Source organism: Glycine soja, chromosome 9 (genome assembly GCF_004193775.1).
Source record: "Glycine soja cultivar W05 chromosome 9, ASM419377v2, whole genome shotgun sequence".
Classification (NCBI taxonomy): Eukaryota; Viridiplantae; Streptophyta; class Magnoliopsida; order Fabales; family Fabaceae; genus Glycine; species Glycine soja.
In genome coordinates, this window is record NC_041010.1 from 44424996 (window position 1) to 44451117 (window position 26122).

The 26122-nt window shown below is 27.1% G+C and overlaps 1 protein-coding gene and 1 non-coding gene across 2 annotated transcripts; both read right to left on the minus strand.

Annotated features, from left to right (window-relative positions):
* Positions 1 to 527: 527 nt before the first annotated feature.
* TRNAK-UUU lies at positions 528 to 599 on the minus strand. Its single transcript has one exon. It is a non-coding gene; the product is annotated as a tRNA-Lys (tRNA).
* A 9874-nt stretch (positions 600 to 10473) lies between these two features.
* On the minus strand, positions 10474 to 12214 carry LOC114425714 (phospholipase A(1) DAD1, chloroplastic-like). Its single transcript, XM_028392664.1, has one exon. The coding sequence runs from the start codon at positions 12138 to 12140 to the stop codon at positions 10869 to 10871; it is 1272 nt and encodes a 423-aa protein (XP_028248465.1). The 5' UTR covers positions 12141 to 12214; the 3' UTR covers positions 10474 to 10868.
* Positions 12215 to 26122: the final 13908 nt, after the last annotated feature.

The following is a 26122-nucleotide window of genomic DNA, read 5'->3' on the forward strand; positions in this document are numbered from 1 at the left end:
GAAAATCATTAATACTACACAGGTTATTCAACGAACGAGTCATTTATAAATATTAAGTATTCTAGTCTAATAGACAACCAGATACTTACTAAGTTTGAACTAATTAGCATGTATATATGTTTTGAAACAATTATAGTCTAAACATTTTAAAAGAAATTTTCTATAGGAACTTTTTAAGAAAAAAATAAATAAATTTAAGCATGGTTTAGTTGTTAAAAATGTAGTTATACTATCATTTTGTTTTACTATTATAATTGTATCCCTATTAATTTTAATTATTTTATTATGTTTTTTTTATTCATTTACATGTCACGTCTAAAAGAATCTTCATTTGCATGCATTCTATGACTTTATTAGCAAAACATGGGTGGAGGAGAAAGTGACAATAAAAGAGTTATAATTAACCTTATATTCTAATGGAGTTAAAATCACTTTTAGCATAGCTAAATTTAATTGAAGTAAAAGAAAATGTTATATTCCTTACAACATTATATATCTATTATGACAAGCAATTAAAGAATAAATTACGCCGACTGTGGGGATCGAACCCACGACCACGTGGTTAAAAGCCACGCGCTCTACCACTGAGCTAAGACGGCTTAATTGTTACAGTTTGTGGAAGTAATTTTATTTATAAAATATCTTTACTTTTTATAAAAAAATAAAAAGGCTTGTACTTTGGAAGTTGGGCTGACCCAATTCGTTTGACAAAAAGTGACTTCTAAAAACCCATTAACTTCATGCATAAATTTAGTTGAGACTTGTAAAACGTGTCTTTAAAAATATGTTTGTTAGCATTCAATTAGAAACCATCATGTGAAAAACCTGTGTACTCGATAACTAAGAGGTTGATAAATCAAATTTAACTTAGAAGAACATTCAATTTAGTTATGTTGTTTAAGACGTGTTTGAATAAATAATTTAGTTAAGTATTTATTTAATAAAAATTTATGAAAAAGAAAAACATAAGAGATTTTATGAAAGGAAAATCTTAATTATCTTATCAACAATCAAATGTTACTACCAAATATCTATCTTTATCAACTCAATTGTTGTTGAAAAATTCATTGTGAATATGTTTATTTCTTGTAGTGATAAGCTAAAATTAGCTTATGCATATGTTAAAAGTCATCTTTTAACAATGTTAATATAAAAGCTTTTATAATTAATTTATACTTAAAATAATTTTGGTTTATGAAAAAAATTGTAGACTTACATAAATATATTAATATGGAAAGTACAGTGATAAGTGTTTATATTACATAGTTTAATATTTGTGTCTTGAATATAAAATTCCATGAGATTTTTTTAATATATATAAATCATGATACGTGATATATATATCTTAAAAATAGATAATAAAAATTACTTGAAATTATATTAAAAATTAGAAGTGAATATGTACATCACATAAGTTTAACTTTTTATACAAATATATATATATATATATATATATATATATATATATATATATATATATATATATATATATATATATATATATATATATATAACCATATATGTAAATATAAACAACAATAAGAATAAGATAACATCAAAGTAAAAAATATATGAGACACATATCAATATTTATATGAGAACATGTTAACATTTAAGTTAAATTATAAAATAATTATCAAATAGTTATAGTTCAGTTGAAAATATATGTTAAATTTGTGGAAACAACATAGATTTGATCCTTACATAATACACTTTTAAAAATAAACAAAGAACTTTAATTAAGTGTGATTAAATTTTGAATCAAGGATTAGTCACATATAACTAACACAAATAAATAAAGTTAGTGAGAATACTTTGGGATCCCACCAAAAAATCAAAAATCCCAATTACGTTGATTAAATTTTTTTAGAATAATTTAAAAGTAAAAATATATTAAAATAGAATAAACTATTTACATCAAGAAATAGTAATATCTATATTATATTTTATGATTAATTTTGATCTTTTATAACCAAAATGTACACGTACATAATACATTGCACAGGTCACCACATTTAGATCCATTAAAAATATCAATGCATCCATGACCCATTTAATAAGATTCATTCAATCCATCAATTAATATTTCAAAATACTCTCCCGTTTATTCATAAAATTATTTTTATAATTTTTTTATTTGTTTATTTTAATTCACTTTAAAATAATGATTATTTATTTTTTAACATAACTTTTAAAAACAAATGGTTATTTATAAATTTAAATTATTTTGAATAAATCATAAAATTAACATATAAGAATCTGTTCTAAAACTATTTAATAATTTTTTCTTAAAAGTGAAAAAATTAAGTTTTTATTTATTTATAAAGTGTAGGAATAAAAACAAACGGAAACACACTACACTAAATTACACATGTAATTTCCTGCAACCTCTAGGCAAACGTGGAGAACAATTTCACACGTACAATTCTGATGCTTGTTTCTCGCATCCCTAAACCACCAGCATGTCCACAACAGGTCTGGATTGATTTTGATAAATCAAGTACTGTTAATTATGTAATTCATTTTTCAAAATAAGATACGATGGATTGTTATTCTCAATTAATTTAATCCTTTGATCCATCTATTCTTATTCAAGTTTATATATATATAAAAGAACACAACGAAATAGATGGGCCGAGGAAAAGAATATATATATATATTAAAGAAAGACAAAAGAAAAAAAAAACGAAATAAATTGGATTAGATTTTACATTAATAGATATAAGGGATTGTAGACAAATAAATTAATTTACATTGAGAGAAGTTCCAGAAGAAGGCTTAAATTATATATTCCAAAAAAAAAGTTTAGCTAAGTTAATTTAGCATAGTGTGTAAGTATTTTAAATTCTTTCGTATCGTTTTTTTTTTACGGATTAAGTTTTTTTCATAAATTTCACGTTTTACATAAGAAAATTGATTAACTTGAACAACAGTAGACTTGGGAGTTTCATCGTTGCCACACGAGGGCATTGCATTAATTTGAAATACTTTGTAAACATAACTTATATATCAGTTTTTTTTCAATGAAAGTTTAAATTCGAAAAATAAAAGTTCAAAACCCTTAAGCAAATGGGATCATGTAACAGCTGTGTCAGAAGAATTGCAAATTGTGAGAGTCTAATCCAAATGTGATTTTGACCCATCAATCTTTCAAGAGAATGATGTAATATAATGCATGCTTGCAACCATTGAGTATAGACCCCACAAACTTTTGATAATAACTTCATGATTGGTTACCAAAACACGTGATCTTCTTTTGTAAATACTTCATTATTATTATTATTTTTCTTCTAAATTTACTATAAAATTGATTGATTTTTTTAAAGTAATTTAAATGAGAAAGGCTATTTTAAAGTCACTTAACATTCAAACACCACTTATTTCATATAATCGATTGCATTTATATTAATTTTTCAAATCATTTTTAAAAATAATTAAATCCAAATACCCACCAATTAAGTTCTTTGAATCCTCCAATCACATAACTCCCTAGCTTAAAATGATCTAATCGTAATATTGTCTTTGGCAACCTAAATATGTAGTTTCTTAGAAAAACTTTTTTTTATAACTTTTAAGGCATACTGGCATAGACGCACAGTACACTTGTTTGTGACAATTATAGTCTACAATATCATGAGTATTCTTGAAAGAGTTTATTTATGATTTATTTGGATTATTTTATGACATAAATACCTGTGCAGGTGTTTTAGAAAACCTATAATATGTTTATAATTGTTGTTTTCACTTTATTTTAATGATATTTTAAAGATAATTTATAAAAACAACTCGCAAATTATATAAATTTGTTTAATTTATTTTTCTTTAATTATAAAAACAATTTATAGATAAATATATACTTACATTATGAATTTTTATTTATTAAGTCTCTAGCTAATTAAACTGCCCACTCAATCAGAGGCTATATATAGCAACCATGATCTGCACACTACACATATTTAACATATGCATGATGGGCATAACACATTGGATTGATGTCTTTCAATCTAATAAGTCAAAACATATATATGTATACAAAAAAAGGTTATTAACTTCGGTTACAATTAAAACTTGTTTATTTGCTTGGGAAAAAAATGAAAAGTTGCAGCTGTGCACGTGTTTCACATGCCTCGAGACAAAAGAAAAAAAGGATAATAAGATAAAATTTGACTAGGGTATTATTATATTTGGGTTCACATTTACTTTTAATGTATGAATTTTTTTATATTAAAACCTATTTTGGTTAGCATGTTATATATGAATGAAATATGCACTGAATTTGTCAATAATCTATTGTATAACTTGGCTAACCCTTTTTAATTAGTTTTTTTTAGTAAAACAGATTTTTTGCACACATAACAACTTTTAAGTTATATATCCATATTCAATGGATATATATAATTTAACTTATTACTCACATTTTAATTAAATGTAGTATATTCATCTTCAATATATTTTATTTTTAATTAATAACATAAAAGAATATATTTTTATTAAAATGTTATAAAAATAATAAAATAAAAACTTTAACTACAAGTACAACATTCCACTCAATTCGAAATGTACTTAAAAGATCTTTTATATATATATATATATATATATATAAACATTCGCAAGTGCAGGTTAGATAATATTGTACGCATACTCATATATTTATATATAATTTTTCTAGACTCATTTGATAAGTAAAAAATCTAGATTTAACTCTTTTAAAGTGCAGAACACATGTTAGAAAGTTAAAGTTTAGTAATAATTGTTGATTAAAAACTCAATGTTAATATATTGATTGAATACATGTACACGTAAATAAATTGTGAGTTAATTTATTAAAATTTCGTTGTAAAAAAAAGTTATTAAAATTTCAACCATTTTTCAATTTTCAAATAAATAGTTATGACTCCAAACTTTGTCTCCCAATATATATATATCCTATATTTTAAAGAAGTCAAAATCTAATTTTTTTTCATACACTTTGATTAATTTTTGTATATACTAAGTAAATCTGGAATCAATTGACTGTTGTCCAATTCGAAGTGTACCTTTTCTGTAATGAGCAGTGAATTCATGCAAATAAATTGATATTGATATTGTTCAGTAGAATTGACTAAAACATGAATTGATATTGATATTGTTCAGTAGAATTGACTAAAACATGAATTGCATGGAATTGACTAAAACATGAATTGCATGGAATTTCCTTTCTTCATCAACTTTTAGAGGAGCTCAACATAATACTGCACTTCATTCTCTTCAAATTAGGCCGTTTCACGTTTAACTTGCTGACAAATATACTCTCTCATGCCAAAAGCCACACTCAAATTGTCTAGTGAAGATATATGAGATGGGATGGACTTACTTTGGGTGATTTGGCCAATCAGAACATTTTGATCTCTCTTTGCTCCCATTTGATGACCTTGTCTAGTGAATATAAATGAGATGGGACCAACATCTTGAGTTATTTAGCCAATCATACACCTGTGATATGTGATATTTCTTTTAAGACCCATTTGCTGTCCTTAGTTTAGATATAAAATATAGATTTATTAGGCCATTCATATGCATCTTTGTTTTTATCCTTTTTCAATTTTTGGCCCGTACAAGAGAAGCAGAGATTTAAATCATCAGATTCAAGTGTCTATCGTAGTAAAAGCGTGTCACAAACCCATGGTCTAAAGTCGAAGCAAGCCCTGGCCATGAATTGCCACCAAATAAAATATGTGAGCACATGAGATCAAACAGTGCCATATTGTCATTTACCTTTGATATTATTAAGCCAGATTATACTTACACCCAGAAATTTTACAAAATTTTACTTGGTCCTCTTAATTTATGTAACAACATAACAGTGTATGTCCATCTTGTTTTTTCTTTTCTTTTATAAGCAGAGTATTATTAAAAAAAAAAAAAATGGGTACTTCAACCCATAAACAAAAAGTCTTATAAGGTCAAATTAGCTAGAGAGATAAAGAGAAACAAACTACAAAGTCACCAATTAAAAAATAAAAATAAACACTACACGTCTTGACCTTAAACTATGTTCATGATTTAACCTTAATAAAGTCTACCGTTAGTATTGAAGTTAAAGGAACACATTACATTGAAACATAATATTGTTACACATTATCTAAGTACACAAATCAAATCAGAGTGTCAAGTAAGATATCAACCATTAAGGAGATCTAACTTAATTAATTAAACGAAATGTTTAATTATTATAAATTTTTTAAAGTTAGTATTTATTCCTATAAATAAAAAAAATTCACTAAAACATTTTTTTCTTCTTAGCTTAGAGTTAAATTGCACATAATAAAGAGCCAAAAATTTATTAGCTAGACAAAATCTAAAAAGTTTTAAGTCATGCATGTAGACTATATTCAAAATTCGATTTGTTACCAAACAAGATAAAAATAGGTGAATACTGTACCTTGCACTTGAGGTAATGTTTTTCTTTTACACACATTAACTTGAGTTGGCACAATTTTCAAGTCCAAGATAATGCAAGCACTATGAGAGGGACATAACTCTTCTAAATTGTTTTTGTTAAATATAGACATTTTTGTTTTATAGATAAATATATAAATTCACAGATGTCAAAATAATGTAAAAAAAGGAGGAAATATATCCTTTTTTATTTATATCATTCGAGTTAATATAGACTATTTTTTTGTTTTTTATGAAATTATATAAATCCAAAGATGTCAAAATGATATTAAATAAAAAGTGAGGATATATCTAGGGTAATTTTATTAAGTCTCAAGAGATGTACATATAATATCCTTATTACTATTACCACAATAAAACTTATAAATCATAGGAATGCTATTATGGTTAAAATCGGAAAACATAAACATGCCGTTCATATGGATCTGGAGTTGGTAGATTCTAGCTAGTAGCTAGCATTATTGCATATGTGAGATTTACAAAATATATCTTTACATGGATCTCACATATAATTTTCAAGCTGCATGCCTATCAAAAACATTCTATTTCTATCATTTTTGTCGGCAACATTGATTCTTTATGTTGATGGAGGAACAAAGTGTCTTAAAAATTGTAACAACACTTAATACAAAAATAAAAAATAAAATAAAAATAGAATGATTCAATCAACGCAGCTATCTCCTGTTTTGCTATCAATATATTTCATTACTCAAATAAAACAGTAACTTATATTTCTATATTACAATTATCATTGAATCCAAAGCCTGTGTAATTAATTGAAAAAAGTTGTCCAGGTAACGCTACAAAGAATCATGTAAAAAGTAAATTAGGAAAAGAACTTCAATAACACAAAAAGGTAATTAAGGATTGTATAAAATTATTTTTAACTTTTAATTATAAAATTATCACATTATTTTTACTTTATATTTTCTTTTCAAAAGTTTGTAAATCGTATAAAAAATACTAAAAACAATAAAAAATTGTTTTCGATATTTCTTATATAGATTTTTTTTTAAAATAAAAAATGAAATATTTTCATGATTAAAAATTGAAAAAGAAGAAAAATATTTTCTCAATGTAAACAGATCATTAGCTTTTATTCTGTAAAAGAAAGCTTTTAATCTATAAAATAAGCACATCATATACCTTATATACAAAAATGAAGTCACATTACATAATTCATGCACAAATGGGAATGAGAACAATGTTAGCTACAAAAGCTCTCCCATTCGTTTGATATGTGTGTTACATTACATATACGCTTCAATTATAGACGTTTTAAATATATAATTCTGGTTTCTTCACACTTTAATTTTTATACTCATCTACACTACCTCGTCACCATCGCATCATATGTCATGTTTATGGCTTTTCATTTCTTTTATTATACACTTAGTCACCCTTATCTTTATCCTTCTTTTTTGTGTGTGTGTGTGTACAATCTTTATCTCATTTAATATACGCTAAAGACCCTCCTTTTTTTATCGGTGAATAAGCTAAAGACCCTCTGATATCCAAAATATATAATAAAACTAAATTATTAGAAGTATATTTTTTACTGCAAATTATTAGAAGTACATTCCTACGAAATAGCAGCATTTTTTTTCTGAATAGCAGCCTAGCTAGTAATTGTCAGAGGATTCTTTTACATTTATTTAAGTACTTACAATTATTTTTACGTCGTTGTCTAGCCACCAAGAATGGCTGCTTATCACGATTCTCATATATATGTTGATGTTGATGAAAGGTCAAAATAGTGGAAAAATATTGTTATTAGATTATCTAAATAAGAAATAGATATACGATGTCCCAACACGTACGGAATCACTTGACAATGACAAAAAGAAAAGGAGTTCCATCATTGCTTCGAGAGCTATGAAAGAACGACGTCACAGAAAAGAAATAATGATAAGATAGTGGTTTAGGAAGAATAGGTAGATGTATACCAAGACTTGATTATATATCATTGTGCGAAACAACCTAACACTTTTGTATGCGCAAATTTAACATTATAGAGTATATATGTCAAAGATTCAAAACTTGGAAAGAAATAAACGGTCAAATTAAAGAACCCGAGGATTGAACGAATAAAGCGCATGTTCAAACCGGATATAATTACTATCAAATTCTTTCATGAAATATATAACATATCTAAATATTTAGGGTTGGAATTCAATAATATTAGTTAAACTAAAAAATTATGTTAATTGATTCATTTGTTTGATTATCACATTTAGTCAAGAGTAAATAATTTGTATTACTTTTAAAAAAATGTATTTAGCAAAATTTATCCACGCCCATCAAATTAACCATGAACCCAAGTCTATAATTTTTTTAATCAATAAGGTTTTTTTTTTTTTTGGATTCAACCCAAGTCTGTACACGCCAAATTAATCTTTTGATAACTATAAAGTACAAATTATTGACTTTCTTCAATTTTAGGTACTGGTTATTTTTCGTGAGAAAGTCTATATGCTGATTATTGAGTCTCTTACAAATTCCACAAATATATCTTACTTATCTGGTTACAGGTGTTGACAAGTGGAACCTGCATACGTATCCTAAAGATTGCAAGATGCAGCTTAACCGTGCATTGATATCTTAATTTTTATTTTATATACATTTTTATATAGCATTGATATATTAATTACATTTTATTTTACTGCGATATCTTAATTACATTTTATTTTACTGCGATATATTAATTGCACTTAGGAAGCGCATAATATGTATATAAGTTTAATTCTTTTTTTAACTTGATTTTTCACATTTTAATTTTTATATTTATCATACATTAAATTTTTTTTTCTGTTTCTTTCTTTTATCACATCACTCCTTATATTTATCATATTTCTTTCTTCTGTTTTTCATCTTTATAAATTATATATTACAACCGCAACTTCAAAAATTTTATTTAATTTTTTTTATAAATATATATTACAATCATATACAGTATATCTTTTCGTATTAACCTAAGATTCAGTTTGACAAGTTATTATCAAAACGAAAGGGACTGACCTATCTATCAGTTTGTTAACAAATGAAAACTACTTTTCCTTTGTAACTAAATTTTTCAACCATTTTTTGACTCCAATTGCTATATATAATATATGCAATGTATGTGATCAATATTGACTTACCATTGCATATAATGCTGAAGCTAGAATTCCATTCATATCATTTTGACTACTTCAAAATTGACCCATTCTTTTAGACCCATAGATTATTGCCTAGGAGTGGTGCTTTCATTTCATGTGCACTGCCTTTGGAGAAGAATTAATGATTTGAACTACAGGAAACGACTAATCCTAGGTTTTTATTTCCATTTGTTCGTTGTTTATTCTGGAAACAGCGACGTAGTTGCAACCTTATGTCTCAACTAGCTAGGACCGAAATTAAAACTATGCAATGGCCACACCCTTTTCCCTCTTCTTAGATATGATTGAGACGGGCACTAAGGGTGGCAATGGCACGATCATTAACAAAGATATTGGAATGAAAAAATATCAAAGAAGTATCTACTAAAAAATGTAGGGTTGATGAAGTATCTGGAATTGAAAATGCATAACGTTGTAAAATTTTAGGGAATGTTTCTTGTGCCCATGCTTTCCTTATAGGTAAGAGCACTTGTTTTTCTTAGCAAAGATTATTCAAATGTATTCCTTACACGGAAACATGTTTGCATTATTAACCTTCACATATTGGAAGTAGCTTTCGTTAGCAACTTGATGTGGACATGTACATTGCGAACCTCAATGGTGGAAAGCACGCTTGCTAGCTCTCTGCTTAGAACTCAAAAATAGGCCATCTATGGGGCCTCGGTTACCCATTCTTCGCTCACTTACAACTTTAGTTTTGTAAAACTATTATATTAGTTGTTGATACCAGCTTTTCTTCTTTGAGCCAATTTGTTGCACGCCACTCTTTTGATATTTTTGTGTTATGTTATTTTCTTACGCGAGATATTAAAATTACATGCAAATTAGCAATTACATGATATATGAAATAATACATTAAAATTCTACTGCACAAATCTAGAATTTTCTTCAATCAGTTGCTGGTAATAAGTTCCGTGGCCATAATATAATTAAAGGACAGAAGCATAAGAATATGCATAAAAAATAAAAAATAAAAAGTCATTGAATAGTACAATCCAAAAAAAAATAAAGCCATGTTATATCAAAAGTGACAAACCAAACACTAATTTTTCACATAATTACAAGTAACTAATTTCCGGGGCTCTTTCTCTTTTTCTCATGATTCTTTCCATGTTAAGATTTGCGCTGGTATTTACAAACTCATTCTTTTAAGATGAAAAAAGTGATAAAAGAAAACAGATTTATCGTTGATTTAAGACAAATTAAACCACCAATAAACACATTTTACTTTCTCACTTTTTTTTTTTCTATTCTTTTCAAAATTCAGGAAACTCAATGCTGAAGGAATCTCTTGGCAGTGGCTCTAAAGGGACAAGTGGAACTGACAAAGCCGTCAACAAGGTGCAAGTAGGTGTTCAAATCGTGGCAGGTGGCAATGTTGACACCCCTGAGGTACGGAGAATCCCTGCTACAGAGGCGTAGCTCCTTTCCAACCTCAGAGTACAATAGCCACTGTACCTCTTCCGCTCGCTTTCGAATCCACCTCTGAACCACGTGGGCACCTCCATTGCATGCCACATCATCGTCAGTTTTGTCCACGTCATCGAACACAAACCCGGGCACCTTGGTTATAACATCATCGGAGTTCACTATGCGCAACAGCTTGATCCCAGTTTCCTCCAGCTGCCGCCGGAAGCTTGGGTTCCCAACCCGTGGACCGCCAAAGGAGATCACCGTTACCGGCGGCTGCCGAATGAAACTGTTCTTTATGTCATATGCCGTGAGAGTGGCCAATGCCGCTCCCAAACTATGCCCCGTTATCGTCAAACTCAAATTCTCTCCTTCGTAAGTTTTAAGAATCCGACCAATCTCTTTCCTCACCATATCTTGCAAACTCGTAAATGATTGTTTGCTACTACCTGCTGACGTGTACAAACTCAAGAACCCACTTTCCACCATTGCTCCATTTCCATCCATGCTGCATGGGTCTGCTGTGATCCCTGTTGCAACAGATGGAACAGAAACATGTGTCAAAGTGGCTCGAAGATTCTCGAGCCATTCTAAACACGTTGCCGTTCCTCTAAAGGCAACAACAATGTCTCTTCGACCCAATCGTTTGATCTCTTCTTTGTCGTTACACACTGCTACGTACCCAACGTAGCTCGATTGTGTTGCTACCCAGCTAGGTAATTTGATCCCCGAGGTTGCACGTAGGTGTTTTGTTACCTTGTAACCTGTGTTGCGTAACCCACACTGTTCGAAGAGGGTGTTCTTTTGGAACTTGCATGTGGCGTAGTTTGGAGAAGAAGGGTCGAATTCGAAGGACTTATACGCAGCCTCGACGAAATGGCCATAGCGGAGAATCTCAGCGCGAAGGTTCTCGTCCAATGGGTCCAATAAACCGTCCCAATTGTTCATTCCTTGGTACTCTTTCCATCTCTTCCCAACTTTCTTCGACAATGGTGGCGACGACGATAAGGATGATGATTGCAACTGGGGCATGTTCATCATTTTCTCCATCTTTTGCACGGGTTTGGTGGTTTGAACGAGGGTTGTGCACTGTGGTCTAATGAGGGTTGAAGTGTAGTAGTGAAGAGTTCTCATTAGTGGCAATGGTGAGTGAGTGAGAGGAGAAAGAGAATGAAAAAGAAAGAGAGTGAGGGAATGTGGTTATATGAGTTGTGTTGTGTTGGTGTGGTTTAGAAGGGGAATTGGGAGGGAAATTTATAGGTGCGAAAAAGAAGCGTTGAGAATGGGAATGGTGCATAACTGCATTTACCGTATAGAGTGGGTTGCCTTTATGATGAGTGCAAGTTTGCATAGAGATAGAATTAGAAAGTGTGTGCGTGATGGTACGTGGAATTTTTCTTTTCTTTTGCTGTATTTTTAGCATATCGAGAAAACCTTATAGATCTTCGTTACGTAGAGCCATTTCTGTATGGACACGTTTGCAAAACCTCCAGCCTTGTTGCGCTAAGGAAATTTATGGCAAATGTCTCACATAGAATATATATTATATTTTAATATACTATAGTATAGTATAAAAGGACTAATCTTTTCACAATTCTCTCTTTGTCTGACCCAACTCACAATAGTGTAGAACTTATTCTTGAATCTCTATTGATTGATTCAAATGTTTAATGGTTATGAATAATATTCATATTTAAAAATTATAATAGACAATTTGAAATTGTGGTTTAAATTTTGGACACGTTAATTGCTAGGTTAATGTCCATTAAATACAGTAAAATTTCAGGAAAAAATAAACTTTAGCACTAGCGCATAAATCACTCACTCTTCTCTCTCCCCCTCTTTCCACGGTTGTAGTGCTGAGAGTTATTGTCTTTTATTTGTCTCTTCTTAGCTTTAAAATATCAACCAAAACACAATCTCACTCAAGTTGCCTTTACCCCAAGATCCAGTACTATTGAGAACTGAGAAGAATACAACTAGTTACTTGTACACTCATGCATACATATTACTCTATAAGTCAAATTTTTATAGGAATTGAATATGGTATTTGGGCACTCTAACAACAGCGCAATTTAGTTACCGTTAGGCTAGAGCTAGCTTATTATTTGACATTGCATTAACATGTTTAATATTTTATATTTATATTGTATTTAATTATTTATAGTGCAAAAAATGTTAAAATCTCTCACTCTCAAGGGTGACGTGCGTATGTTCACGCAACCTACTTTTGCAGCCTTTGAGCACAAGCTGATTCGAAATTTATAGTGTGTTTGATAAACAAGATAAAAATAGAAATATTTTTTTAATTAAATTAGATGGTAAAAAGTACGAGACTCACCTTATTTCTTTTTTATTTCTTTCATTTTTTTCATCTATCAAACAGACTCTTAGTCCTTGAAATTTCAAGAGAGAAACTTAACCATTGAGCTACTATAATTTATTGTATATACGAGTGAAAATTAATATAATATATGTATATATATATATATAATTATTTTAATCACTTATACCAGTGATATGATTGATTTATTTAATAATTTCCAGGTTCAGCCATTGATCCAACACATTAGTTGGATTGATCATCGATTCAATTTTTAAAACTATGTGTAAAACATTTTAAATGGGCAAATCATTCCTTGCCCTCCGCACCCATCATAACATCTTCATTTATTCATTTTTAGATATTGCAATTATTTTACATAAAGCAATCTCATTTAAATTGATAAGACTATTATGGGTCGCAAAAAAAATCTCTAAATATTTAGCATAACATAACTTCATGCTTAAAGTTTGAATTTAAGATTATTAAAATTATGTTTGAGAAAAGTAACTAAAAAACTCGGTGAAAGCATAAAACTTATTAAATTATAAGTGTTTGGTAAAATCACTGGTTGAAATAGCTGAAAATATAAAATGACATAAATAACATATTTAAAAAACGCAATGAGAAAATTGGATAAATATTTCTAGTATTTCAAAAAAGTTAAAAACTACTTAAAAAAACTTGTTTACCGAACAATCAAATAAATTTTTAGCTAAAAAATTAGAAATTAACTAAAATAACTTGTCAAAAATAACCATCTAGAGTAACCATCTAAAAAAATTGTTAAAAACTATTTACCGAATAGTCAAACAAGTTTTTCAGCTAAAAAAAATTAGAAATTAACTAAAATAACTTGTCAAAAATAACCATCTAGAGTAACCATCTAAAAAAATTTGTTAAAAACTATAAAATATTATTACTATATTAATTTTCACTATGATTTTTAACGAATCTCAAATATATTTTTGAATAAAAACTTTTAACATATTTCTTTAATCAGGTTGCTAGCAAGACCCTAAGATTATATAGTATTTAGCTACTTTATTAGACTGGGGCTTGATATGATAACTTTCCTTAATCAAATGGAAGAATGACTATGGGTTTTTGCAATTAAAATTTTTACAAATAAAGTTGAGTTTCTAAGTTTTGCTACTTGGATCTTTTTCTGGTTGGCCTTTTTTGCTCGCAACCCAATTAGGGGAGTTACTATTAACACTATCATTTTGCTATTTACATTACCAATGTGTTTTAAATATTTTTTGAAAGACCCAACATTTGCTTTTTAGATAGTGTTTTTTTTTTTTTTTTGTAACGTTTTTTAGATAGTATAATGAAATGAAGTAAAAATCAAATCTAAAAAGTATTGTGAGAAAATATAATAATTGTAACATTACTCTTCTATTATTTTTTGAAAGGTGTTTTCTTTTTTTATAATAGGCACTTTAGGTCGCAAGGCTAAAAAAAAGATACACGTTAGGATACTATTTATTTTTGTATTGTTATTGTGTTAGGAGTATCACTTTACAAGGAGTGTAGCAAATAGCGATTTATATCTTGAGAAAAGTTGGCATTAAAGAGGAGCACTTTATAGTTTATGCCCAACATATTATGGTCCACTCCCTTTTGTTATTAAGAGCTTCTTAATGTTGGAAATCAGGAAGCGTCGAAAAGCTTGGAATTATAGAAGTTAGTAGGTCGTCATCAATTCATTCATACTATAAATAATATAATAAATGACACATATTCACCATAAATAAATAAATGCATATACTAATAATATATAAAGATAAGTTGGAAATCAGGAACCGTCGAAAAGCTCGGAATTATAGAAGTTAGCAGGTCGTCATCAATTCATTCATACTATAAATAGTGTAACAAAATAACACAACACCCACTCATAAATGATCATACAATAAAATTATTATTATAATAATTATTTTTAAAAAGTCATACAAAAAATAATTAATTTTTTTATTATTAATCAGTAATATAATAACCTTTACACTGAATAATAGTATCGTGTCTACTCTCCAACACCAAAAAAATATCATACATCTACTCTCAGATCCCGATGTCCGAACAAAGACAGTAGTGAATACCCTGTCAATTCGCAAAATAAGAGATACATTAAGATATTTTTTTCGTAAATCTAAAATTGACAAAGCCTGAATTCCTATAAAAAAAATTATCCTCTTAAGATTATAATGTGCTATGTTGTTTGCTTTAAATAATATTCAGATATTCCAACTTATATCTATAATTTTTTATATCAATTATATAAAAAACATTATATTTATTAATTATATACATTGATATAAAAAATTATGATCGTAAAGTTAGGTGACTCAGTCATTTTTCGAAACTTAGATATGGCTGCACTGTACTTGCGTAGGACCATCGTCATAAGTCTTGCGAAATTCATAAGATGTGTTCGTACACCTAATGAAGTATTTAAAAAATACTTTCATAACTCTTAAATAAGAGTTATTTTTTATGAAAATAAAGTTAAAATATTTTTAAAAATAGTTATTTAGCAATTATTCATGTTTAATTGTTAGAAATTGATATTTTTTGTTTATGGCTTGAAGATATAAAAAATAAAGGAATTAAAAGTAAAAAGATGTAGAAAATACAAAAAAAAAGATGAAGGTTTGAGTATCAAGCACCGCTCAAGACTTGCGCAGCACGCGCTAACACGAAAATTAGTACCTGCGCTAAGCAAGCAGAGCGCGCATAACTCTGCGAGTACGTAAGCCCAAATTCACTCTAGCAATTATAAAAAGGGAATCAAGTAAAAAAAAACACATCGAGTTTTAGAATACTCTCATACCTACCTAAAGCCTCATAACTCTTCCTTGGAGAATTCTCTTCTCTCTCTCATCATTTTTTCTATTCCCTTCTTCCATCCATTTTCCTCCATCAATTCTTATACCCCCATTTCAGTGTAAGGTCCTCATGGCCATGAGAGTCTAAACTCTTAGTTAGGGTCTGACAGACCTAAAAAGTCAAAGAGATGTATGATGTACTCCATATTTATCAATACACAGGTATTTTCTATCCTATTATCTTTTCTTATTTATATTTCATGCATTACTCATCTTATGTTGGGGTTAGATACTCGAGAGATGATAACTCTTAAGAAAAATACAAAAGAAAACATGCATGCATCAATTTTAGGGGTTAGGCGCTCGATAGAGAATAACTTCTAATAGAACTAAAAAAAGGATATCATAATGAAATCATTGTTAGATATAGAGTGATAACATTATGTTCATGCATTAAAGCACACATCTAAAATCAAGTTTTCATGCATTTTATCTATTGAATCTTTGTAAAGGCATTTGAGAGATAGATAGGTAAAATAAGTTTGTCATCGTGAGACATCAGGGACAAGTAATTAAATAGATGTGAGTAGGGTAAAATCACCTAATTGATAAAGAAAATTCCAAAATTCATACATCCTAAGCAAGCAAAGGCATGTTAGGTCCTAACATTCTCATTCCATTGAACTCTCTAATTAATTATTTTGCTTTTTATTATTTTCTCTACTATTAACTGTTATCTATTACCATTATTTTACTTATTTTACACCACTCTTTATTTCTTACCTTAAGAATTGAAAATTATACAATAAAAGTACAAAACAAAATCTCTATAAAATTCGACACTCAGACTTTCGAGTTTTACTACTTGGATATTTGGTGCACTTGTCAAACCATTAATATACTTAAACATGTTTTTCACCTTTTAAATATTTAAATATTTAGAATTTGTTATTATAAAATTTTTATTATATTTATTGTCTTTATAAAATTAAAATGTATCATTTTTTTTACTTAGAGTAAGATTCAAACACCTAAATTTACATGTATGATTTTTTTAACATTATTTATGTGCATAATTAATGTAAAAAATGTCATTTTTTACATCGATTATATACATAATAATTATAAAAAATATTAGGTTTAATTTATATCAATTATATATATAACTAATATAAAAAGTTATTATCGTAAGTTTAAATTTATCCAAATTAAAAAATGATATATTTCGATTTTATGAGAACAAAAAATATATTAAAAATTTTAAAAGAATAAATTTTGAATATTTCCATATTTATTTAAAAAATATATATATTTTAGCCTTAAAAACTGCATGATATTTGTCAGATTAATCCCACAATATTCTTAATGAAAAATCTAGATTTTTGTCATTCTTATAGATCATGCAACATATATATGTCTCGTTGACTCATCAAAAAATATGTCTCGATGAGAAGTGTAGCCGTTTCGGTAAACATATAGAATCCATAGTGGCAGAGCTAGAGAAAAAAGTTTGGAGGGCCAAATAATTAAAACTATGATATACGAATGAAATAGAATTAGTTAAAATTATTTTCTATAATTTATTTTAAGAATTTAATAATATTATTTAAATATTAAAATATGTTTACTTTATTCACAATGCTACTCAAGTTTCTTTTTCATATGACAAACCCACATTTGCTACTGAATAAAAAAGTGTGAAATTTTATCTTTAAATTTTTTTTTAGAGAAAAAAGGGGCATTATCATTAATGGAAAACAAATTTTGTGAGAAAATACGCAAAAAAAAAAATAATTTCTAATGATTTTGAAAAATAACCATATTTTTTGTCAAAACATGCAGAAATTTTTTATAGAGAAAATTACAATAATAATAGAAAAACCTGCATAAAAAGTCACAAGAATATACCCATATTTAAAAAAAAACTAGTTATATCAAATTATACTATTTTTTTAAAATTAGTTATGATTATAGTTATAATACTCACTTATAATCTAATTATTTATTATGTATGATTATAGTTATATAAATACCTAAATCATCAATAATTATTAGTGTATAACTTAATAAAGGAATTATTTTTCCAAAGTTTATATAATGATGTTTAGATTCATATATTCAAACCTAGATTCATATACTCGAAGCCAAAAACAAATTGAAGCCTAATAATAACAATAAAAATGATGAAATATATAAGAGAAACAAATTAAAAAAATGTGTGAATAATGATGATAAAAAAGGAGAATAATTATTAGTATATCTCAAAATTCAAAGTTCATCTCATAAACAAAAATTAATTATAAATAACATTTAATTCATAAAAATATAAAATAAAGGATAATAAAATTATTTGGTCACAATATAAATATTTATAACCTTTAAAATAAAAATATTACATTATAAAAGGAAAATATATTAACAAAGAAAATAAATAACATCGGTTATTTTGTTTTTAAAAAAGAAAAAATATAATTATTTAAATTATGAATACTATAAAAAGAAAAATAATATCTATAAAAAATATAATATTTGTCTATAGAAGGAAAAAATTCCCTTATTTATAATATTATTAAAAAGAAATAAAATAGATAATTAATACTTAAATATTATTATGTCTATAATCAAAGTCTTCAACTAAAAATAATTAATTTAATATCCAAATAGGAGGGATCAAAATATATTGGTGTAACTTTGATAGATATTACATAATTTTTATAACTTGATATAAAATGTTATTTTTATAATCAACAGTTGATTTATATCTACATATTACCAAAATTATTCGTGTCAAATTTTGTCAAAATTAAACAACAACAAAAAGATAATCAAATGATCTACATTTTAGTATATTTTAAAATGTTTGTATTGTGTTGATTGTAATCTATGTGAAAAAGGATGACAATGATTTTAAATTAATATAAATTTTTTTATACATGTGATTTATGTAAAATAAACTTTCAGTTTAACAGTTTTAAGAAAATATTATCCAGTTTGAAGTTATAAAATTGTGTAATAGTTGTCAAAAGTTACATAATTTTTTTAACTTTATATAAAAAGTAATTTTTATTTATTCAACCATTAAATTATATCTACCTATTACCAAAATCGTTTGTGTAAAATATTGTTAAAATTGAACAATAAGAATAAGTTATCAAACAAATCATATTTTAATATATTTTAAAAATTTTATATTACATTAATTTTAATTTATATAAATGTGCTAACAATTAATTTTAGATTAATACAAAATTTTGTATATATGATCTAAGTGAAAGTAACTTTCAATCTAACGATTATTTTAAAAAAATATTATCTAATCAAAAGTTATTAAACAATGTAATAATCAGTCAAGATTACACGAGTGTAATCTGACTCTCTTTATATATCTAAAAAAGAATATGAAAATATGAAATATACAATCTATTTAATGAGAAAATTTATATATATTTAATTTATTCTATGCGTAAAAGTTTTACTTTGAAATTAATGTATGATCTAGTAGGTAGAAAAAAAAATGGAGTGCATGTAATTTCCTTTTTATCGACATATAATTGGCGCTCTCTATTAGATTTCATTTCATTCACCTAAAATCAGGGCATTTCAAATTTTATTTACAGCAAATTACACTCGTCTCAAACCCACACTGAATAGTAAATAGTAACCCTTGCCTTGTGAAGACGATACATTGATGGAGCTAACTTCAAGTCTTCAACGATTTCGCCAATCATACAATTTTGTTTTGTCGTTTGGAACCATGTTGCCCTTGGTAGTCGACGTAGATAGAAAGTCATGTTATTTTACTATTTCATATGCATAATTTTTTTCCCCCTTTTTTCAACTTTTGCCCCGGACAAGTAACAAGAAACAGATTTGTATCCTTTAAGAATAAGGGTATATCTTTTTTTTTTTTTTTTTTAAAAAAAGTGTCTAATAATTGTCAATTAATAAATAGGTAAATAAAAGGTTTCATAAATAATAAAAACATAAATATCTTGAAAAAATTAAAATCAAAATGCATCCAATTTGCAGTTTAGTCTTTAAATGAATTCATACAATAATCAAAAGTTTAATTATTAAGGACTTACTATGAAATAAAAATATAAATTAACCCACATACCAAAAAATGCCGGGAATGTTTAAGCAACTATATATAGACTTTATTTTATTTAAAAAATCCAATTAATTACTGTAAATCAATGGTAATTATAATGCGATTGAAAAAAATCAGAAACAATTAAAAAAAATCACACTAAAGAGTCACCACTAAACTTTATCCTCTAAAAAATAAGTGTGCTTTAGAGTCGCAAATTTAACAATAGACACAACTTTCAATTTTTATTTGTTAATTTTTATCATAAAAATACTTTTGTAGGTCAGCTACGCTGACTACTGATTAAAGAAATAAAAAAGAAAATATTTTATTTGAAATTATATGGGAGTCATTTTTTTTTCTCAAATAAAAAAATCGCTTTTACTTCTTTAGTCGGTGTTCCAACATTTGTCTATTTAAGAGTGATATTACCCAAACATTAGTCATTTCCATTAGTTTTTCAAGGTTTCTCCATAGGAACTTACTAATTTAAAATGTTAGCTAGCATCACCCAACTATGGCTCATGCACAACTATTAGTGTGTTTGGATACTCCTTAGAATCAATTTTCATTCTCAAAATCATGGTAAAAAATGGAAAAAATTGAAGCAATTATTTATTACTTTGGGCTTCAACTTGATTTTGGAATTAATTTTAGTAGAATTAAAAGTTAACTCAAACACACATTATATGATTGACTAATAAACTTATTTTTTGAGTATCTTGTCAAGAGTTTGATTTCAATATTTATGTATAAAAATATCTATTAAAAAATATTAGTCTCTTAAATAAATATCAACATTCTAAGTATTAATCTTTGACTTTCGGTCAAAAATACTCTAATCTCTACCTTTAAAAAAAGAAACTTACACCTCCACTCTATAAATGTTACAACCTCAATTGTATATACACATACTTGTGCCTCAGTTTTTTTAATACAATCTCATCCGGTAAGAATAGATTAAAGGTAAAACAACTACTTACACTTTAGACACACTAACCAAATAATATTTGTTAATAGTATTTATAAAGTAAAAAAAAAAACTTCATATATTGAAAAAAACGATACATATGTTAATAAAAAGGTCTAATATATTTAAAGATTTAAAAAAAAATTAATTTAAGCCTCATTTATTATTGAGTCGCCGTGGCATCCAACAATATTTCACTTAAGTAATCAAATAGGTAAGTCATGGCATTTTCTACGTTAGGCAGTCACATTGTTGAGTTGGGCAGTGATATACTCTACAAGACAAAAAATGGTCAATAATTTGGCAAGGAAATGGAAACGTAGCTTAATTTGAACCACACGGGCAAGTCATAGAAAATGAAATAATGTTTTTTTAGAAAATCGTTCAAATCCAAAACTTTCCATGGCGAGGGAGAACCTACACCAATAATTGTATGTGAATGTACGCAGAGTACGCATTTAAAGTCAAAAGCACAGTTGTTTACATGTGGGGATATTTATTAAGGAGTTTGCTATGAAAGTATGGAGCTTTGAAACGTATATTTTAAAATTGGCGATTTTTATATAACGGGTTGGCAAGGACAAAGACAAAGTAAAAAAATTTAACACATAATACTTAATGTTATTTTTCAGGACAATAATTAGTAAAACCATATATATTTTTATAATTAATAAAAAGAAGTTTAAGATAATATGTTTCCAAAGATAAATTTAAAAGAAAATACTCATTGCAAATTCTATTAGATAAACACTGTAAATTACTATGTATATTTTTGTTTGGTGAATTACTATGTATATAAAATATAATGAAATATAACTTATTGCTGATACTTTTTTTTCCTTAAAAAAAATACTTATTGCGGATGAGACGAAGTCACTGCATAATTAATGCACGATACAATAGAGACTACAGATAATAGTTATAAATAATAATTTCTATGTTATTCATATTAAGATTTTAATTTCAACGTTTTATTAGTACAATTTTTTACACTATTAATCATTTAAAATTTTATAATAAATATGACTTTTAACATAGCTTTATTTTTTTACTGCATAATCCATGCATTTGATTTCTTAACTATTGTCAAATTTTGTTAAAATATATGTACAAAAATAAATATATTAAAAAAAATAAAATTATCAATTACTTATCCATATACATAAATTATGATAAAAAACTGAAAATAATATATTTTATTTAAAAATATCTATTATTTTATAAAAGCATAAAATATATGTTTAATACAGTCTTTTATGTAATCCAAAGTATTCACTAAAATATATTTAATACTTTATACCATACTTTTATAGTCGTATAATAAAAAAATCTAAATAATACGCATCTTCATTATAAGCCATGCATTTATGTCATGGAGATTTTTATTGCTTTCTGAAAAGGAACCTCTTTAAAAAAACTTTTAAGTTGCATAAAAAGGGGTGCACAAGTAAGTTATACTAACTGTAAAGCTTTAGGAATTCAATAATATCTAAGACTAAAATAATCCAATAATTGTACTTTTTTTTAAATGTTTTTCTTAAAAGTTTACTATACACCAGGATAAATGGGACCTTTGATACTCTACAGTAGAATAAAGGTATGATTAATCCTTAAATTATTTTGTTTTACTGTAAGAAAAAAAATTATTTCATATAAAGGTATGAGACCAAGTACGATACAATTAACAAATTTGTAACAATTCATCGACATACCGTTTCATTAACTGAATTAAATCTTTTTTTTATAGTTCTTATATTATTTAATGTTTAATGATTAGTTATACATTGAATTTGTATTAAATAAATTATCATCATACTTTTTTTTAAGAAATCATCATATTTTATATGTTGTATAACTCTTAACAAATCCATAACAAACAAGATACCGTATTAGATCAACTTCTGATTGTCTTCCATTCAAATAATTAACACAGAAAATAGTACCTTCAATTAATATCTATTTCGTTTTATTTAATATCTCATATAAATTACTTATGCGACCTGCATGGATCCAATTTCAATACATAATTATGTTCTATGATACACAAATGCATACATCATATATATAAATCTCACTTTTTTTTATATGTTTTATTCAGAAAAAATACTTTTTATATTTGATTAATATATACAAGTTAAGTCTCATTTCTTAAAATTAAAAAAAAATAATAACATTTCACATTAATTTCCAAGTATACAACATAAAAGTGATGAGATCAAATCCACACAACTAAATATGCACTCAGAGAACTAAACAAAATGCTTCACTAACCCAAAATTTTATCAAATTGAAGATAAGACTTAACCTCTATGTATTAATCAAATATAAAAAATGAATCCTTTTAAACTGGCCAATCTGGACAATTCAAGAAGTGACAGAGACACATGCGATGGGTTTCACAATGATGGATGGAAAAAGATGAGTTGTTAGAATAAAGTCGATGAATCCAATATATAATGAAGTTCTTATTTTTGGGCCAATAACCATACATCAATAAAGTTTAAAAATAAAGTCCATTTGCATTCGACTATTACTTTTTACACAATGTTTTTCTGCTATTCACCCGCTATTTTTGTCATTTTTTATTTCAATAATGTCCTTGTACACGAGCTTGGTTTCATTCTGCTGGAATTCAGATTCCAGAAGTATGAAAAACGTAATGACTTTCAAATTTTAAAGTTTGAAAAGTCTATTTGTATATTTTGAAATTAAACTTCCGGAGGTCTATCTATAAATGATTGTGTTCTACAATTAAACTGTTAAAAGTCTATTTATATAGTTCCAAAAATATATTTTCAGAATACTTATATATGAATAAAGTTTTGAAAGTTTCATCCCAAAATGTGCATCAAATAGACCTGTGGAAGTTTAATTCCAAAATGGGTACAAATAGGCATATGAAAGTTTTATTTTGGAATGTGTAACAAATGGAGTTTCATAATTTAATTATGGAACACAGTTTTTGTATGATAAAAAAAGAAAGAAAAAAAATAAACCGAAACCAAAGATCAAAAGGAAACACTAGCAAGCTAAGCCTAGCACGAGGGAATAAATGTGTGTTTGAATATCCATTTGAAGGGAGAAATTAGTAGGTGGTTTAAGATTACTACTTTATTCATGATTCCTATCAACATGATTATTGGTTGAGATCATTGATGAGGTGATGGTTTTAGATCATTTAATATTCATTGTTTAAAGGGGGTTGAAAGGAGATTTTGCACATTCCAATACACAAACGGAAAAGTTACATGAGTAGTGAATTAAGTTTTACATGGATTCATTTAGATGCAATTGTAATCCAGACACGTTCTAAAACTCCCATGGCGTCAGGTTGAAACAAAGGAGAGAGGGCCGCAAGAGGAGAAAACCAAACGGTGAAATCTTGGTCTTTAGAAGCACTTTTTCTTGGTTAGGAAACCCGCACAAAAATTAGCTTCACACAGAGTATGAAAGAGGAAAACATCCCACGCAAAATAAGAAGAATCAGAATAGATTGGCACACACATCTATAGCTAGAAGTCCAAGCAACATGTAAACCTTTAAAAATAGTCCAACATGATGCCGGAAAAATGGTTTCATTTGTGCGGGTTGCAGAAGAAATCCACTCTTCAAGATCATTGGTATAGAAAAAAAAAACTCGCAGAATTAAAAATTGAAGGCAAATCGAAGTCTCCTTCGCCACTTTGCAATCACGAAAAACAATGGAGAATATTAGTGTCATTCAAGGGAGAACAAACATGACAAATGGCCATTTTCTATTTTGGTCTGAGAGTTCAACAACACGTCTTTAGTTGGCAAGGCATGCATGATGCCAAATAAGCCAAATAACTTTGGAAATATATGTTAGCATGACACATCTTGATTCTCAAGTTCTCAATTATTTTCAAACTATCACATTTCGTGTGGTGATCTTTCATTTAACTCTTCGTTGGTTAGAACCATTAATAGATAGTCTTTTTCAGATCTTAGATAATTTATTTTGGTTGCTTTCGGGATCAATGACTGTTCTCATAAATTAACATAAGATTTTTTAACGTATTTTGTTTTCACTCATATGTTTTTTGTTTTTTTGGGAAAATTTTCACAAGGTCACTCATCACATAATTACTCTAGGCCAAACACGCTTAGTTATGAAATTCTTAAGTGATAGACTATTAAAAAATAGATGTATCTTATTGATATAAACAATATCAATTAATTTCTTTAAGTCATCCACAATTGTACAGTCTCATATTTATACAGCCAGATCCTTCTTGACAAACTACCAAAGAAAAAACTCACTAATTGATGTAACATTAGAAGTTTAAAAAAAAAAGATTAAAAAATAAGGCGAGTGAAAAAAAATAATAAAAAAACAACAACTTTTCCAATTTGCTGGGACCAATACTCGTTGTTTCATATACACCCTTATTGGATACACTTAACAAGACTTGGACTTTGTATTACTTGTGGATGCCAATGGGTCTTGTATGGCGTATTGATGAGAGTTACTATTCACACCCAATTTTTCTATTCTCACTACTTACTTTTTTAAAAACATGTAAAGAAAAACACTCTTGCCATTTCCGATTTTCCTACGCTCCCTTCCTTTACCCATTCTCCTCACACCCCATCTTCTCTCTTTTCTTATTTTCCTTTTTTCTTTTATATATTTTAACTATTTAACTATGATATAATTTATCCTTTTATTAATAACTAAATTGATTATGATATAAATTATCATAATGACGACACATGTTACCTTTTTAATAATAATACAATTAATTTTGGATTAAATTATTTTTTAATTAAAATCTGATTTAATGATGATACTAGCTACTCTTTTTTAGTTATAATCGAATTAATTATGATACAAATCAGTATCATAATTATTTTTTTATGCATATTATAATTAATTTAATTACT